The sequence below is a fragment of the Vulpes vulpes genome, chromosome 7 (assembly GCF_048418805.1).
Source record: "Vulpes vulpes isolate BD-2025 chromosome 7, VulVul3, whole genome shotgun sequence".
In the NCBI taxonomy this organism is placed as follows: Eukaryota; Metazoa; Chordata; class Mammalia; order Carnivora; family Canidae; genus Vulpes; species Vulpes vulpes.
The window spans coordinates 10,954,999-10,974,272 of NC_132786.1; the positions used below are offsets into that span (position 1 = coordinate 10,954,999).

The following is a 19,274-nucleotide window of genomic DNA, read 5'->3' on the forward strand; positions in this document are numbered from 1 at the left end:
CAATCTGTTCTCTGACTGCAATGGAATTAAACTAAAAATCAACAACTAAGAGATACCCAGAAATTTCCAATGGATTTGGAAATGAAGAGTAACCTGTAGGTAAAAGGAAAATTTACAATGGATCTTAGATGGTATTTGAACTAAACAAAAGGGTATGTACTATAGGATTCCACTTATATGATGTGTAAGAATAGGGAATCTAGTGGAAGTTGGAAAAATGATGGTGGGGAAGTACTGATTGGAAATAGTATAAGGACATTCTTTGGGTTGATGGAAATGTTCGTATCCTGACGTGGGAGGTGCAAATTAAGATAGAATGCGAAACCGGTTCTATTTAATAACTGCTTCCAACCCATCACTTCTAGGTTTGCTAGCTGCAATGTTCTACAGCCACATGGTGGCAGTGTTGTAGAACTGACCAAAATTCTCCCTGAAACTTAAGTTCCTGTTCTCTCTAGTTCAGATCTTTAGTTTCAGGTTGTCTTCCGCTCTCCTTTAAGTGATTTATGGGCTCTTTTGTGACACAGCGTGAACAATATCCTAAGGTGAGGACCTCACATTGGTCAGAGGCAAAGCTGTGCTATGACAAAGAATATCCTTATAGGCCGTGTTCCTTCCCTGGTCCTTCATGCCACTTCAGCTCCCTTCCTAAGGTCTACTTCTTGGGCACCTGAGGCTCTTAGGCTGTCAAATTCAATGACCTGAGCCTAATTTGCCTTTACTGGGCAAAGGGCATTTACAGGAAAATTCAAAAGATAAAGGCGTATCATCCCCCTGTTATGTAATTTATATTTCCAGAAGTAAAGTTTGGAAATGGGTTAAATGCTTGTCAATTGGGAATAAAAAGTGCTTTATTCTGTTTAAGCCAGGAGAATAGGTACAAAATGGAGTTGCTTATGCTAAGCTCCATATCACGCAAACCAAGATGTAATGTAAGTCCAGTTTTAGGGCTCCCAGAAATGGAACCAATCAGGAATCAGCTGACCAGCACTGGTTAGGTAATTTGTCTGATAGACCCCTGCCATCTCCCAAAGGACAGTAAGCTTGCATAATTAATGGGCTTTTTTGCTTTGTACAACTTCCTTGTTCCTGCTCCATTCTGCCTATGCAAATCTTTCACTTTCTGTTGCCACTTGGAGTTCTTTTGTATTTGCTAAATTGGATGCTGCCCAATTCAGTGTTTGCTTAAATAAGTCTTAAAGTGTTTAATATGTCTCAGTTTATCTTTTAATGGTCCTTTCTCAGTCATCATTAACAAGAATGCACTAGATCTATATTGGAGGACTTGGGGGATTTTCAAGCTCTGTCGTTATGTAAGAAAAGCAAAATGCAGGGAAGTGTACAAGCTCAACAATGATTGAGCTTCCCTGTATGTGTATTTGTATAGGATTATACAGACATAAAGAAAAGTGGGGAGGGCAGCCCGGGTGGCTCAGCGGATTAGCCCCACCTTTAGCCCAGGGCCTGATCCTGGAGACCCGGGATCAGTCCCTCCTTGGGCTCCCTGCATGGAGCCTGCTTCTCCCTCTGCCTGTGTCTCTGCGTCTCTCTCTCTCTCTGTGTCTCTATGAATAAATAAATAAAATCTTAAAAAGAAAAGAAAAGTGTGGAAAGGTACATACCAGGCTGTTAATACTGTTTACTTGGGATGAGATGGGAGTACCAGGAAAATCAGTTAAAAAGACCTTCACCAAAAAGACTCAGGTTAACAACAGCATGGATAATACTTTAATTCCATTTACTTAAATTATATATTCTGTGTGGATGTGTGTGTACACACATATATATACATCAATCTATGTATAAATAAATCTAGTTTTTCTTTTCTTTTTAAAGATTTTATTTTTATTTATTCATGAGAATACACAGAGAGGAGAGAGAGGCAGAGACACAGGCAGAGGGAGAAGCAGGCTCCATGCAGGGAGCCCGATGCGGGACTTGATCCGGGTTCCCGAGGATCATGCCCTGGGCTGAAGGTGGCGCTAAACCACTGAGCCACCCGGGCTGCTTTTCTTATGTTTTCTGCCTTTTATACTATGTCTAGACCTTGCCCACACTAAAATTATAAAAGTATTTTATTGCTATTTCTTCTGGATAGCTTTGCTTTATTTTATACTTTTGTCCTTAGTCCATCTGAAATTTATTTCCATATAAGTTGTGTGGTAGGGATTGAATAAAATTTTATTTTCTCAGTCAGTTGCCTGAGAAGATATCCTCTTTTTTTTTTTTTTTTTAAGATTTATTTATTTATTCATGAGAGACACAGGCTGAGAGAGAGAGAGGCAGAGACATAGGCAGAGGGAGAAGCAGGCTCCTCACAGGGAGCCTGATGTGGAACTTGATCCTGGATCCCAGGATCACGAGCTGAGCTGACGGCAGACGCCCATCTGCTGAGCCACCCAGGCGTCCCTATCCTCTAACTTTCTAAAAGGAGCTGTAGTGTATTGGCAGGCTGAGTCTCAGTGGCAAAGCAGTGTTGAGTATGGATTCAGAACATGATTGTGAAGCTGCCTTATGGCACTGGAAGGGTAGGGATCAAGATCTCTGAAGATTGCAATGGTAGGGCAGGGCCAGTGTGACATGTGGCTGTAGCTGCTCTCACCTGTGCGACCCCTATTGTACATGGAGGCTCCTACCATCTCTGATCTTCCCAAGATGGGTAGAGGTTAACAGATTTTTTAAATTATATTTTCAATATTATTTTTTTTAAGATTTTATTTATTTATGATAGTCATAGAGAGAGAGAGAGAGAGAGGCAGAGACACAGGCAGAGGGAGAAGCAGGCTCCATGCAGGGAGCCCGATGTGGGATTCAATCCTGAGTCTCCAGGATCGTGCCCCGGGCCAAAGGCAGGGGCTAAACCGCTGCGCCACCCAGGGATCCCTATTTTCAATATTATTTTTACTAGTTTTCTCTCTAGCTCTTTATAGTCCCTTTTCTCAGAAATTGAGAGAGAGTGACATGTTTCCTTGGCTTCAGGGAGAGTGGCCCACTGCAGTGGTTCTTCTCTATTAGCAAGCAATCATATCTATAGCCAAGGCTGTTATGACTTCCAGCCCTTTCCATCTCACTATCTGGCCAAGGCACACTTCTCAGAAGTCAGAAACAGTAATGCTTACCTCCTCCTTTTGTTTGATTCTTTATCTCAATGCTCAAAGTTTTCATTACCATTTATTTCAGGATCCCCCAGGGCTGAAAGGACTCCAAAGTCTGCCTTATAACACTGGATCTCCTAGAGAGAGAGATTGCAGATTCTCCCAGACATCTTCTATCCTCTTTGCTCTACAGGTAAGAGAGAAAAATGACTGATACAATTTCTGGCTAAATAACGATAATTTTTTAAATAATAAGTTTATCTTTTATTGGTGTTCAATTTGCCAACATATAGAATAACACCCAGTGCTCATCCCGTCAAGTGTCCCCCTCAGTGCCCGTCACCCAGTCACCCCCACCCCCCCGCCCTCCTCCCTTCCACCACCCCTAGTTCGTTTCCTAGAGTTAGGAGTCTTTATGTTCTGTCTCCCTTTCTGATATTTCCTACCCATTTCTTCTCCCTTCCCTTCTATTCCCTTTCACTATTATTTATATTCCCCAAATGAATGAGAACATATAATGTTTGTCCTTGTCCAATTGTGTCATTTCACTCAGCATAATACCCTCCAGTTCCATCCACGTTGAAGCAAATGGTGGGTATTTGTCGTTTCTAATGGCTGAGGAATATTCCATCGTATACATAACCACATCTTCTTTATCCATTCATCTTTCAATGGACACCGAGGCTCCTTTCACAGTGTGGCTATTGTGGACACTGCTGCTACAAACATCGGGGTGCAGGTGTCCCGGCGTTTCATTGTCTGTATCTTTGGGGTAAATCCCCAACAGTGCAATTGCTGGGTCTAGGGCAGGTCTATTTTTAACTCTTTGAGGAACCTCCACACTGTTTTCCAGAGTGGCTGCACCATTTCACATTCCCACCAACAATGTAAGAGGGTTGGTTCCCTTTTCTCCGCATCCTCTCCAACATTTGTGGTTTCCTGCCTTGTTAATTTTCCCCATTCTCACTGGTGTGAGGTGGTATCTCATTGTGGTTTTGATTTGTGTTTCCCTGATGGCCAGTGATGCGGAGCATTTTCTAATGTGCGTGTTGGCCATGTCTATGTCTTCCTCTGTGAGATTTCTGTTCATGCCTTTTGCCCATTTCATGATTGGATTGTTTGTTTCTTTGGTGTTGAGATTAAGAAGTTCTTTATAGATCTTGGAAACTAGCCCTTTATCTGATACGTCCTTTGCAAATATCTTCTCTCATTCTGTAGGTTGTCTTTTAGTTTTGTTGACTGTATCCTTTGCTGTGCAAAAGCTTCTTATCTTAATGAAGTCCCAATAGTTCATTTTTGCTTTTGTTTCTTTTGCCTTCGTGGATGTATGTTGCAAGAAGGTACTGTGGCCAAGTTCAAAAAGGGTGTTGCCTGTGTTCTCCTCTAGGATTTTGATGGAATCTTGTCTCACATTTAGATCTTTCATCCATTTTGAGTTTATCTTTGTGTATGGTGCAAGAGAGTGGTCTAGTTTCATTCTTCTGCATGTGGATGTCCAATTTTCCCAGCACCATTTATTGAAGAGACTGTCTTTCTTCCAGTGGATAGTCTTTCCTCCTTTATCGAATATTAGTTGACCATAAAGTTCAGGGTCCACTTCTGGGTTTAAATAACGATAATATAAAGAAATTCCTGGGAATGTCTTTTGTTATGCCAAAAAGCTGGGACTCTCCTTTGTTATACCAAAGACAGAACAAGAAAAACTAAAAGAAGGAGTGTCAAGTGATAGTAAAGATCTGATTTCATTCCAAACTAGAATCAGAATATAAAACATGTTCAAAAAAGGGACATCTCAGTGGCTCAGTGGTTGAGCATCTGCCTTTGGCTCAGGGTGTGATCCCAGGGCCCTGGGATCAAGGCCTGCATCAGGCTCCTTGTATGAAGCCTGCTTCTCCCTCTGCCTATGTCTCTACCTCTCTCTGTGTGTCTCTCATGAAAAAAAAATATTAAAGAAACAGTAAAATAGAAAGAAAACTCTCAATGGATGGTAGAAAGCCATTTTTGTTGTTATAGAACAAAATAGGTACATCTTTAGAATCCATTAAAACAACGCTGAGACAGGATAGATGGGATCACATGGTTGGTTATAATGAGAGGAAACTGTTTAAAAGGAATGAGAAGTTCTCAAAAATGCAAATCTGATCATGTAATCACAAATGGTTCGATACAGAAAGCAAGAGGGTACTTGGAGAACTTGGTGTTTGTTAGGGAATTATTGGGGTAAGTTCTTGAATGAATATGTATGAAACGAAGACAGAAGAGGGCTACAAGGGCATGGCATACATCTTGAAGAGTAACAACAGGGATGATAAATTCTAAATGTAATGAAGTCTTTTTTTTTTTTTTTTAAGGCTATGGTGGTTTTACCAAAGAATCAAAGACATGTTTACAGGTATTAAAATGATGAAGAAAGGGATGTGTTTGCACTAGGAATTCAGGGATTAATGTTCATGGCTTGATGGGTGTTATGGGTTGAAATGCGTCCGCCCAAAATATATGTTGAAGTCCTTCCTAACTGCCAATAATTTAAAATAAAATCCCATTTGGAAATATGATCATTGCAGATCTACTTAATTAAGCTAAGTTCATACTATGTAGAGTGGTCCCTTAATCCAATATGATTGGTGTTCTTAAAAGAAGAAGAGATGAGAGAGACGTTCAGGAAGGAGAATTCCACATGAAGACACTGACACATGAGGGGAGGATGTGACAATGGAAGCAAGGATCAGAAATGAAAGAGGAAATAGTATAACTGATACCACAGGAATACAAAAGATCATAAGAGACTGCTATGAACAGTTATATGCTAACAAATGGGACAACGTAGAAGAAATGGATAATTTCTTAGACACATACAACCTGCCAAGACTAAATCATGAAAAAAGAAAAATATGAACAAATTACTAGTACAGAGATTGAATCAGTTATCAAAAATCTCCCAACAAACAAAAGTCCAGGACCAGATGGCTTCATTGCTGAATTCTACCAAACATTTAAATAAAAATTAGTATCAATCCTTCTCAAAAAATAGAAGAGGAGGGAACACTTCCAAACTCATGTTATGAAGCCAGCATTACCCTGATTCCAAAACCAGATAAGGGCAGCACAAAGAAAAGAAAACGACGAGCCAATATCCCTGATAAACACAGATGCATAAATCTTCAACAAAATGTTAGTAAGCCAAATCCAACAATACATTAAAGGGATGATATACACCATAACCGGTGGGATTTATTCCAAGGATGTTTCAACAATTAAAAATCAATGTGATGTGGCACATTAACAAAATGAAGGATAAAAATCATATGATCATCTCAATAGATCAGAAAAAGCATTTGACAAAATTTAACACCCATTTATAAGAAAAAGTCTCAACACAGTAGCTATAAAGGGGACATATCTCAACATAATAAAGTCCATAGCCAACATCATATTCAGTGGGGGAAATCTCTCGGATCAGAAACAAGACAAGGATGCCCACTCTCACCACTTATATTCAAAATAGTACTGGAAATTCTATCCCAGGCAATTAGGCAGGAAAAAGCAAAGGCATCCAGATGAGAAAGGAAGAAGCAAAATTATTGCCATTTGTAGATGACACAGTATTTTATATAGATAATCCTGAAGACTTCATTGAAAAACTGTTAGAACTAACACATAGGTTAGGGAGGGGGCACGATGGTGGAGGAGTAGGGTCCCCAAGTCACCTGGCTCCACCAACTCACCTAGAAAACTTTCAAAACATCCTGAAAACCATGCATTCGGCCTGAGATCTAAAGAGAGAACAGCTGGAATGCTGCAGTGAGAACAGTTCGGGCTTCTATCAAGGTAGGAAGACGGAAAAATAAACAAATAAAAAAGCCTCCAAGGGGGAGGGGCCCCCGTGAGGAGCCGGGCTAAGGCCACAGGAGAGTCCCCAGGACAGGAAAGCCCAGGCCTGGAAAAGCAGGAACTTTACCAACCATCCTGGATGGACAGGCACTTGCAGGGAGCTCAGGCAGGATCCCGGGAGGGGCTGGGATGCCCCCAGGCTCCTGGGTCACTAACAGGGGAGGGGCACCCCGGGGGAGAGCGTGCCGCACCCCACCACCGAGCACCCTAAGGGGCTGGATCAGGGCCCCGGGAACAGCCTGGGCCGCAGGCCCCGGAGCCCAGGGCGCCGGGGACACAGCCCAGGATCTCGTGCTCCCCCTGGGACAGGCAGAGGATGGGAGGCCACAGGGCAGCCAGGACGCTCCAGCCACCAGGCACCCTGAGCTGTGCAGATCAGTGCCCCGCCCCCAGAGCATACAGGCCCCTGCGCACTGGGAGCTGTGGTAGTTACTGCAGGAGCTGACTCCAGGGCTGGACAGCTGGCCACTGCCACTGTTGTTCCTCCTCCTGGTGTTACCTTGTACCTGAGACTGAGCAGGGGCCTCACAGCTTAAATAGCTCTCACGAGCTGTGCACCTGGTGGGTTGGGGCAGCTCCCCTGGGGCACACACCTGAGAATCAGCACAGCAGGCCCCTCCCCCATAAGACCAGCTGGAAGGGGAAGAGCAAGTTCTTGACCAAGCAGTGCTGGAAAGCTCCAGGGGAAGTCGAGCTATTTACACTATAGAGAATCAGAGGATACCCTTCATTTTTTTTTGTTTTTTGTTTTTTGTTTGTCCCCCTCTTTCCCCTTTTTCCTTCCTTTGTCCAGGACAACTTGTTTTTAGCCACTATGCACTGAGCAAAATGACTAGAAGGAAGAACTCACCACAAAAGAATCAGAAACAGTACTTTCTGCCACAGAGCTACAGAATTTGGATTAAAATTCAATGTCAGAGAACCAATTCAGAAGCACACTTATAAAGCTACCGGTGACTCTGGAAAAAAAGCATAAAGGAATCAAGAGACTTCATGACTGCAGAATTTAGATCTAATCAGGCCGAAATTAAAAATCAAGTAAATGAGATGCGATCCGAACTGGAGGTCCTAACGATGAAGGTTAATGAGGTAGAAGAAAGAGTGTGTGACATAGAAGACAAGTTGATGGCAAGGAAGGAAGCTGAGGACAAAAGAGAAAAACAATGAAAAGATCATGAGGAAAGGTTAAGGGAGATAAATGACAGCCTCAGAAGGAAAAATCTACCTTTAATTGGAGTTCCAGAGGGCGCTGAAGACCCAGAAAAAGTGTATCTGAACAAATCATAGCTGAGAACTTCCCTAACTTGGGGAGGGAAACAGGCCTTCAGATCCAGGAGATAGAGAGATCCCCCCTTAAAATCAATAAGAACTGTTCAACACCCCAACATTTAATAGTGAAACTTGCAAATTCCACGGATAAAGCGAAGATCCTTAAAGCAGCAAGAGACAAGAGATCCCTAACTTTATGGGAAGAAGTATTAGGTTAACAGCAGACCTCTCCACAGAGACCTGGCAGGCCAGAAAGGGCTGGCAGGATATATTCAGGGTCCTAAATGAGAAGAACATGCAGCCAAGAATACTTTATGCAGCAAGGCTCTCATTCAGAATGGAAGGAGAGATAAAGAGCTTCCAAGAAGACAGGCAGGAACTGAAAGAATATGTGACCTCCAAACCAGCTCTGCAAGAAATATTAAGGGGGACTCTAAGACAAAGGGGATGCCCAAAGAAATAATCCACAAAAACAGGGACTGAATCGGTATCATGATGACCCTAAATTCATAGCTTTCAATAGTAACTCTGAACATGAATAGGCTAAATGATCCCATCAAAAGACGCAGGGTTTCAGACTGGAGAAAAAAGCAAGACCCATCTATTTGCTGTCTACAGGAGACTCATAAGGACACCTACAGTCTGAAAATAAAACGTTGGAGAACCATTGACCATTCAAATGGTCCTCAAGACAACAGGGGTAGCCATCCTTATATCATCAGATAAATAAGTTTATCCCAAAGACTGTAGTAAGAGATGAAGAGGGACACTATATCACACTTAAAGGGTCTATCCAACAAGAGGACCTAACAATCATGAATATTTATGCCCCGAATGTGGGAGCTGCCAAGGATATCAATCAATTAATAACCAAAGTTAAGACATACTTAGATAATAATACACTTATACTGGGTGACTTGAACATAGCACTTTCTAAAATCCATAGATCTTCTAAGTACAACATCTCCAAAGAAACACGAGCTTTAAATGATACACTGGACCAGATGGATTTCACAGATATTTACAGAACTTTACATCCAAACGCAACTGAATACACATTCTTCTGAAGCGCACACAGAACTTTCTCCAGAATAGGCCACATACTGGGTCACAAATCAGGTCGTAACCGATACCAAAAGATTGGGATCGTCCCCTGCATATTTTCAGACCATATTGATGTAAAATTAGAACTAAATCACAAGAAGAAGTTTGGAAGGATTTCAAACACGTGCAGGTTAAGGACCATCCTGCTAGGGATCCCTGGGTGGCATAGCAGTTTGGCGCCTGCCTTTGGCCCAGGGCGCGATCCTGGAGACCCGGGATCGAATCCCACATCGGGCTCCCGGTGCATGGAGCCTGCTTCTCCCTCTGCCTGTGTCTCTGCCTTTCTCTCTCTCTCTCTCTCTCTCTCTGTATGACTATCATAAATAAATTAAAAAAAATTGAAAAAAAAAAGGACCATCCTGCTAAAAGATGAAAGGGTCAACCAGGAAATTAGAGAAGAATTAAAAAGATTCACGGAAACTAATAAGAATGAAGATACAACCGTTCAAAATCTTTGGGACACAGCAAAAGTGGTCCCAGATAGGGGAAATACATCGCAATACAAGCATCCATCCAATCACTGGAAAGAACTCAAATACAAAAGCTAACCTTGCACCTAAAGGAGCTGGAGAAGGAACGGCAAATGAAACCTTCACCCAGCAGAAGACGACAGTTAATAAAGATTCGAGCAGAACTCAATGAAATAGAGAGCAGACAAGCTGTGGAACAGATCAACAAAACCAGGAGGTGGTTCTTTGAAAGAATTAAGAAGAGAGAGAAACCATCAGCCAGCCTTATTAAAAAGAAGAGACAAAAGACTCAAATTAATAAAATCATGAATGAGAAAGGAGAGATCACCACCAACACCAAGGAAATACAAACGATTTTAAAAACATTATTCTATTTTAATTACTCCATTTTCTCCATTCAAGATCCAGCTTTATTTTTTGTTTTATTTAATTGTCTTCAAAGATGTTACTTCTCCTCTGCTAACTTCCTAGTTCTGCATATGTGTCTACACTTATATCCGTTTCTCTGTCAGTGCGCGTGGATACACAACACGATTCAGTTCAGGTGGTGGTCATGCTGGAGAGTCAGTGCCTCCTGTCTACTTACAGTTCTGTGGCTGACAGCAGGTTTCCTACTTGTAAACACTCAGTCTTAAGACTCACTAGATTGATTCATCACGCTGCCTTTTTATGATCACCCTCATATGTTTCAATTCTACATGCCTGCAACCGCACTAATTCTTATTTTAAAAAGTCAATGTTAATTCTTCTTTTTTACTTCCATGTATATTCATAAATGGTCATGTTCATTTTTATATCCATATTCAAATAGGCAGCATTATTTCCATACACACACACACACACACACACACACAAATCTTGCTCTCATTTCGCTCATACGGTCTGTACTTCAAGTAGAAAATTTTCATTCAGCTTGAGGAGATGCCTTGTTTGTTTTGTGGAGCAGATCTGGCGATGTTTTCTCTGTTTTGTGGGATATGATTCAGAATTCCTGGGTTTGTGCCTCCCTGCTTGCAGGACACCTGCTTCTCCCTCTCCCTCTGCCTGTCTCCACTGATCATGCTCCCTCCTCTCTCTCTCTCCCTCTCTCTCTTAAACAAATAAATAAAATCCTAAAAATTAATACTACTTCTAATAAATAACACACAGAGTGAGCATAAAGGTGGACATGCAGGCCTACTAGACCTGGCTGGAGACCCCCTCCCTCGTGCCTGTGTTTGTCGTCTTCCCCTTGTGCTGCTGGCTGCAGAGGGGCATGACCTCCCGGGGAGGGAGGAGGCCCATGGAGGAGCCACCCTGGCTCCTGAAAGACCCCGTGAACGAGTTCAATCTCCAATCTGAACAGCCACTCAGTGCTGTCAGGTGGGGCAATCTCTGCTGACGCGGTACTGACACTGGGGGAGTCACTTGATAATTCAGCATAATGGGATAGACCTACAAAATGTGGATCACCAAATTAACTGAAATAGTTATCAGTCTATTAGTTTTAAAATGACCAATGGACGCCTGCCTGCCTCAGCCTGAAGGGCGTGTGGTTATTGATCTCGGGGTCCTGAGTTTGAGTCCCACATTGGGCACAGAGTTTCCTTAAAAAAAAAAAAAGAAAAGCACAAGTATTTAAAAATGCTCCAAATCAATAAGGCTCCCACCACTGAGCTGGCCCGTGGTGGGATGGGTCCTCCCACCTGCTCCTTCAGCCGCTGAGCCCTGAGCACAGACGGTGCCAGAGCTGATAAAGAGACCAGATCCTCCCTCTCGGAGCTCATGCTCCAGGGGGGAAGATGGACAAAATACGGAACAACATCAGGAATGGAAAGAGCAATGGTTCCCTAGAAAGAGAGCCTGGTGCTTCCCTGGGTCCTGAGCCCCGGAGGTGAGGCTGTGACAAACTGTGGGGCTTTGACAAACACAGCAGCTAGGGCTCCAGGGGGCCACTGAGGGGAGCAGGTGAAGACCCCAGCAGGGCCACTGCCTCGCCAGGATCACAGCCTGGGAAGGAGGCAGAAGGGGGCATGAAGCCAGCTCTGTCCTCCGTTGGGGGCCAGGGCTGCCCCTCCCCTTCCTGAGGGGGCTGGGAAAAGGTTGTGTGGATGGAACTGGCTACAGACATGGAGATGTGACGGGGTGGGGGTGGGCATTGACAGCCCAGACGGGAGGCATTCCAGCACGTTCCAGTCTGAGGAAGAGCCCAGGTCAGGGCGACCCACTGGGTGCACCGCTGTCCACAGCTCACCCAGGGGAAACGAGGGAATGGCCCGTAACACACGACAGGCAGGGTTTCAGTATAAGGACGGCCTCACACCTTCTAGGCCAAGACTCCGACACCTACTGTAGGGTTTGCCTTGGATTCAGGAGCCTAGGATCTTGGGAAGTTTTGCCCATCCCTGCCCCGGTGGGACTGTCATCTTCTGGGCATCCAGAATGAGGGTACCGGTGCCCACGTGTGTGCACACAGGGACCTCGTGGGCCTGGACGCATGTACACACCAAGGAAGAACATGTGGTGGGAGGTATTTCCTGCATGGGACACCCGCCCCTAATGTCATAGATATGATGCCACAGTGGCCTGGGGACGTCTGGAGGAAGCACCTGCTAGGATAGTCCCTATCCCACAGGCAAGAGGCAGACCATCCCCGATGGGCACAACGGCTTCTCCGGGGTGGAAACCAGGAAAGAATGGAAAGTTGTGTCTGAACCCAGGTGCGTTTCCAGGCTGGGGCCCTGGCTGCACACAGTCCTTCCCTGGGGCCTGTGGAGAGGGGTGCGGTTGTGTCACTGTGTGCACACAGGTCATTGCCCGCAGGGAGGGGGGAGCCGTCGGCAGCCCCGAGCGCTGCTCCTGAAGCTTCCTCCAGGAGTGGACTTAGGGAGGGGGCCCCAGGCAGTGAGGTCACTTCTTTCACAACAGAGGCCAATAGAACTTGGAACCCCTACACCCGGGCCCCCACATTCTAGTGCAGCCCCACCTCAGGCTCACTTTCAGGAGACTTCTGCTACTGAAAGATGTTCTCTTATAGCATTTCCAGTTTTGATGAACTCCAGGAACCCCAGGATTGCTGCTGCTTCGAATGGTGTAGCCGTTGGTGCCGCCGTCAAACCGAACGCCTCAGGGAGTTTTTCAGGAGGGTCCGGAGGGTAATACAGAGCAGGCCAGGCCAGGCCAGGCCACCTGTGCCAGCCATCCTGGGCAGCCCCATCCCCTCCTCTTCAGGGAACCAGGGATGTGTGGGCAGGTCGCATCCAGGCTGGAGGATGCAGGGCAGCAGGTTCCCCGGTGATCCCTTCAGGGTCACCCTGAGGTCACGGTGGGCAGGGTGGAAACAGGATTCCTGAGGTGCCCTCTTACCCGACTCGGAGTTAACCCAAAGCCCTGCAGCCGCATCCCTTTGCTCTCCTTGGGGGAGGTGTGTGCCGGCTGTGCTGTGGTGTGTCTGCAAAGGAGTCACTGGGTGTGCGGCCCGGCCGAGGCGGCCAGACGAGGCGCTGAGGCCTCCTGCCTGGCTGCCCCGCACTGTCTTTACAGAGCTCCATATGGGAAATACAGAGCGCCTCATGGGACTATGAGTGGCGGTGGAAGTGGAAGGAAGAGGACATCCCACACACCCCGGAGTCCAGCCCATCTACCGAAGACCTGCAAGGGTTCAAGGTGAGTGCAGGGGCTGGGGCCACCCGACACCCAGGGCCCCGATGCAGCAGGAAGGGCCCCGGGTCCCAGAAGCCAGCCTGCTGCTCCCCTGGGCTCCCCCCTAGACTTCTGCTGCTACATGAGTCTGGATTCCCCTCCTCCCCAAACTTGCCCCCATGGGCCTGCCCCTGCCTGGGCCAGATGCATGCAGAGTCCCTGTGCACAGATTTGTAGGAATATCAGAATAGAGCCTTCAGGGGATGCCTGGTCGCCCAGTGGTTTAGCGCCTGCCTTCTGCCCAGGCCCTGATGCTGGAGACCCGGGATCGAGTCCCGCCTCGGGCTCTCTGCATGGGGACTGCTTCTACCTCTGTCTGTGTGTCTGCCCCTCTCTCTCTCTCTCTCTCTCTGTGTGTGTTGTGAATAAATAATAAAAACTGTTTTTTATAATGGTTTCTTTTTAAAGATTTTATTTATTCACGAGAGACAAAGAGAGAGAGGCAGAGACAGAAGCAGAGGGAGAAGCAGGCTCCATGCAGGGAGCCTGATGTGGGACTGGATCCTGGGTCCCCAGGATCACGCCCTGGGCTGAAGGCAGTGCTAAACCACTGAGCCACCCGGGCTGCCCATAAAAACTTTTGAAAAAGAGACACACCATGTCATTGCACGCAGTCTCCAGTAGTTTGCACTGTGCTATGCTTTCTCCTAACTGGTGCTCCCAGGAGGCCCCATTGGCCTGACGTCCTTCCCCACCTACTCCAAGGCTTGAGCATGGTCCTGGTGACTTGGGAGACTTTTCCGCAAAAGGACACGGGGCTCACTGTACTATGTCTATCGCTCTGCAGTTAGGTTTTGAAGGAGCGCATCCCTGCCCCCTCCTCCCGGGGTCAGGCACAGGGGCCTCGAGTGTTGTACAACATGTCAGAAGGCCAGTTGGTTCCCACAGCCACTGAGCCCTTCACTGATGCAGGACTTCGATGAGATTCCCTTCTGTTGCCAAGTCACAGGATGGCACTAAACATCCTGCAGCCCTCAGGCCCTGGGCCCTCCCACCCAAGGAAAGGTCTCTGTGTGGGCACCTGGAGACAGGGACGTGTGGTCAAATTCAAGGGGTGAAGCTGTTAATGCTGGGAGGTGCTGTCAAAACTCAGCTGACAAGCTGCCCTGGGATACTGACCCCTCCCACTTGAGATCCTTGTATTGATCCATATTTTTTTTAAATTTATCCTCTAAGATTATTTCTTTAGTGGATAGTTTGTCCGTTTAAGAGACAGAGAGCAGGGAGCGGAAGAGGGAGACAGTCTCCTCAAGCACACTCTGCCTCAAGCGCAGAGCCTGCCAGGGGCGGGATCTCAGGATGCGGAGACCATGACCTGAGCCACAACCGAGAGTCAGATGCTAAGTGACTGAGCCACAGACGTCAAGCCCCGTGTTCCTACTGTGGGCACTCCTGCCCCCCCCCCCCCCCGCACCCCGCAGCCACTGAGAGCTTGGGCTTTGGCCTACGCTCCAACTCCCAGGTGGTCTGGAGGCTACAGTGCAGGCTGCACATCCCCTCTGTCCCACCTCAGGCTGAAAGGGCCTCAGCCCTGAGAAGGAATCAGATCTGCCCGACCACCCCCAGCCGGGAGGAGCTGCTGGAGCAGCAAGTAGAAGAACTGGTGCCCGCCTTGCTGTCCTTGGACGACCTTTCCATTTTTCAATTTATGGAAACATATATTGATTTTGGCACCACCGAAGAGGTCCTGGACCTGCTGTTTGCAAAGTGAGCACCCTGACCCTCCACAGCCCAGGGGATGGGCCACCTACTGGTTGGGAGTCTTGGGAATGTTCCTGAACTTCCTGGCCCCTGGGGCTGCTCCTCCGCCTAGAGCAGAGTCACACAGGGCCTTGTCGGGTCCTGAGGGGAGGCCCCGGGGCCTGGCCTGTGCAGGTCGGCTAGAGGGGCTGTGATTGTGCTCATCAGTCATCCTTCTCTCCCCATGACGAAGCCTGTGCCTCCTCCCCACCGTCACCAGGGACTTGAGCTGGCCTTTTTGCATTGAAAGGGAGGTTTGAGTCCATCTGGGGTCTGTGTCCTGGGGCATTCAGGGTACGGGTCCCCGAGGACACCGGGGCGCCCTGGCCCACTCGGATGTCAGCCATGGGCCTGGCCAGAGACCATTCACTCCTCAAGCATTCAGGAGCACCCAGCAGGTGCAGGCACTTCTCCAGGAGCTGCCCGTGGCCCCATGCACAGAGCTGACGGCCTCCCAGGGTTCTGGACTAGTTGGGGTTCAGAGGGTGACAGCAGCTATGAGGAGAGGTCGGCTCCACAGGACGCTTCATGTGATGTCCCCCGCCCTCCTCTAGATATCGAAGCATCGAAGCGTCCCCCAAGATAGGAGGAATCCAGATGCGCTGGGATATGTGAGTGAGCTCTGGCTCATGCAGGAGGGCCTCTCCAAGAGGGCCGCGAGGGGGCTGTGGGTCGGAGGGGCTGCTGGACCCTCACAGGTCAACAATTCCTGTGACAGGGTAAAGGTCTGAGGCCCCTTCAGGAAAAGAGCAAAGGAGAGCCGTGGGTGGGGTGTGGGCTTTGTGGGAGAGCACTGGGACCCCAAAGGGAGACCTCCTCCCTGCCCATCCCCCCCAACCTTCTGTCTGCCCCACACCTGGGACGCAGACCAGAGGGTGTGGGGAACATCACACTCACCAATCTGGTGGCACCTGGACCCGGGTGCACGGCAGGTGCTCAGGAGAGTCAGTGAGTGCTCACGGACCAGACGGCCCCTGCCCAGTGGGAGATTAGAGTCAGTGGAAGGACACCCCCTGGGGGCCCCTCGTGAGTGAGGCAGGGCAGACCCACGGGAGGGAAGGTTTCCCCGGGAAAGACAGTGATGGTCACACCGCTGGTCATGGGCTCCCACGCACAGAGGCTTTGTGCCAACCCTCTTCAGTGAGCAGGCCTGTGGCAGGCAGGACCGCCAGGTGGCAGGTGGACAAGGAACAGCAATTGCCTCCGACAGCCCCGTGCGGAAGGTTGAGGGCCCCGGTTCCTGCAGGGCTTCCCCGGGACACCTCTGTGTGAGGGAGCCCTGTCTTCTGACGCCTCTGCCCACCTGTCCCTCCCCAGCACCATGTCCTCCTTCCTGAGCATCTGGCTGGAGTACTATGAGGAGGACTTCGACGATCCCCCAGAATTTCCTGCCCTGACAAAGCTAATGAATTTCACGGGACAGTACTTTCCAGGCTCGACGCTGGACGATCGAGTCAACAGTTACTTTGAATATTTAAGAAACCTCCATCAACCAGAGTTTGAGGGTGGAGGTGAGGAGGACTGGGGTGGCCGAGTTGGGGACAGGGTGCGCCACACAGATCAAGCCTCCATGCTGCTGGGCCGGGAGCACTGGGTAGGCTCACACCCCATCCCCACGGGCTGCAGTCTGGGGAGACCTCCCAGGGCTCTTGCACTCACACACGTTGAGCGGTGGGAAGCGTGTCCTTGATTTGAGACGGACGTGGAAAGTCCATCCTGGTGATGATACTTTGTCTTCTTGGAGATGATACTCTGTCTTCGGACCCCGAGCAACACCCTGAACCACCCCAAGAGTGCGCCCGAGTTTCAACGGTGGGGCCTGCTGCACCTTCAGGGTCTCAGGGGATGGAGCTGGTCCCAGCTGCTGGAGCTGAGGGCTCAGCCCGAGGCCTGACGCCAGCTGCTGTGTACAAGGTAAGACACGTGGTAGTCAGACCTCTGAATCCCTGTCCTGAGCTGGAAGAGCCACCTGCACCCTTGGGAACCCTGGAGGCCAAACGGGCCCCACCACCGGCTATCGAGGTCATCGATGTGCCGAAGGAACCATGTCACTCAGTGGAGCAACCGGCTGCGCACTTGGAGCAACAACCTGAACCACCGCAAGAGCCTGCCCGAGCCCCGACTGTGGGGCCTGCTGCACCTTCCCGGGCTCAGGGGAAGGAGCTGGTCCCGGCTGGGGGAGCTGAGGGCTCGGCTGGAGCCCTGATGCCAGCTGCTGTATACAAGGCAAGACACGTGGTGGTCAGACCTCTGAATCCCTGTCCCGACCCGGAGGAACCACCTGCACCCTTGGGAGCCCTGGGGGCCGAACGGGCCCCACCACCGGCGATCGAGGTCATCAATGTGGTGGAGCAGCCGCCTCACTCAGGGGAGCAACGGGCTTCGGACCCCGAGCAACACCCTGAACCACCGCGGCAAGAGCCCGCCCGAGGCCGACTGTGGGGCCTGCTGAAGCTCCTGGGCTTCAGGTGATCGAGCCGGTCCCGGCTGCTGGTGCTGAGGTCTTGGCCAGAGCCGGGATGCCAGCTGCTGTGTTCAAGCCAAGACACGTGGTGGTCAGACCTCTGAATCCCTGTCCTGACCTGGAAGAGCCACCTGCACCCTTGGGAGCCCTGGAGGCCGAATCGGCCCCACCACCAGCTATCGAGGTCATCGATGTGCCGGAGTAGCCACCTCACTCAGGGGAGCAACCGGCTTCGGACCCCGGGCAATACCCTGAACCACCGAGGCAAGAGCCCGCCCGAGGCCGACTGTGGGGCCTGCTAAAGTTCCTGGGCCTGAGGTGATCGAGCCGGTCCCAGCTGCTGGTGCTGAGAGCTAAGCCTGGGCCGAGATGCCGGCTGCTGAGGTCAAGCCAAGGTACCTGGTGGTCATACCTCTGAATCACTGTCCCGACCTGGAGGAGCCACCTGCTTCTTGGCCACCCCAGAAGGAGGAGCAGGTCCCGGTGCTGGCTCTCGAGTTCATCGAAGGGCCGGAGCTGCCACCTGCCTCAGTGGAGCCACCAGCCTCGGCCCCCGAGCAACAGCTCGTGATGGCTGCAGCACAACTGAAGCCTTCCCCTCCCCTTTCATTGTGCTGTTTCTGTATTTTGTGTTTTTCATAAACCTCTATAATTGCTTCATGAATTTTATTTGTAATAAAGGGTAAGTTAACTTTGTACAAAATTGACTCTGATGCTTTTAAATTATACATCGAGGTACTTTAGGTCCATTCATACTTCCAAACTCGTTCTATGAGGCCAGCATCACCTTAATTCCAAAACCAGACAAAGACCCCACCAAAAAGGAGAATTATAGAACGATATCCCCGATGAACACGGATGAACACTGACATGAAGGCAAGCATTGATTTCATATGAATGTTGCAGAGGTGGTGGTGATTGGAGAAAACAGTTCCCAGATTGTAAGAGTTAACTGAAGATATTGACACAATTTTAAAAAATCAGTAAAGGAATGTATATAATATTGCTCTTGTGTTTTACAGTAAGATTTGTTGCTCTCAGACTGTGTAAAACAAAATTTATTCATGTTTTCTGCATATTAAAAAATCCTATTGTACCAATTGGTAAACTATTAAATGCCTATAAAACTAGAAAAAAAAATAAATAAAAAAAATAAAAATAAAAAAAAAAACTCTGAAAACTTGTATCTCTGAAACCGTGTTCAAGATACAAGCCGACAGGATCCAACAGTACATAAAGAAGATTACTCGCCATGACCAAGTGGATTTATCCCCGGGATGCAAGGCTGGTTCAACACTCGTAAAGCAGTCAATGGGATGGATCACATCAACAAAAGAAAAAACAAAAACCAGATGATCCTCTCAATAGATGCAGAGAAAGCATTTGACAAAATACAGCATCCATTCCTGATCAAAACTCTTGACACTGTAGTGATAGACGGAACATTCCTCAGCATCTTCCAAGCCATCTACGAAAAGCCCATAGCAAATATCATTCCCGATGGGAAAACACTGGGAGCCTCTCCCCTAAGGTCAGGAACACGACAGGGACGTACACTCT

The 19,274-nt window shown here is 48.3% G+C and overlaps 1 protein-coding gene across 1 annotated transcript; it reads left to right on the plus strand.

Annotated features, from left to right (window-relative positions):
- The first annotated feature begins 2,495 nt into the window (after positions 1-2,495).
- On the plus strand, positions 2,496-18,417 carry LOC140599776 (uncharacterized). The gene is made up of 7 exons (XM_072764952.1): positions 2,496-2,528; positions 3,237-3,288; positions 12,444-12,528; positions 12,846-12,963; positions 13,352-13,474; positions 15,024-15,217; positions 15,805-18,417. Exons 1-7 carry the CDS (start codon positions 2,496-2,498, stop codon positions 15,863-15,865), a joined length of 666 nt encoding a protein of 221 aa, XP_072621053.1. The 3' UTR covers positions 15,866-18,417.
- The last annotated feature ends 857 nt before the right edge of the window (positions 18,418-19,274 follow it).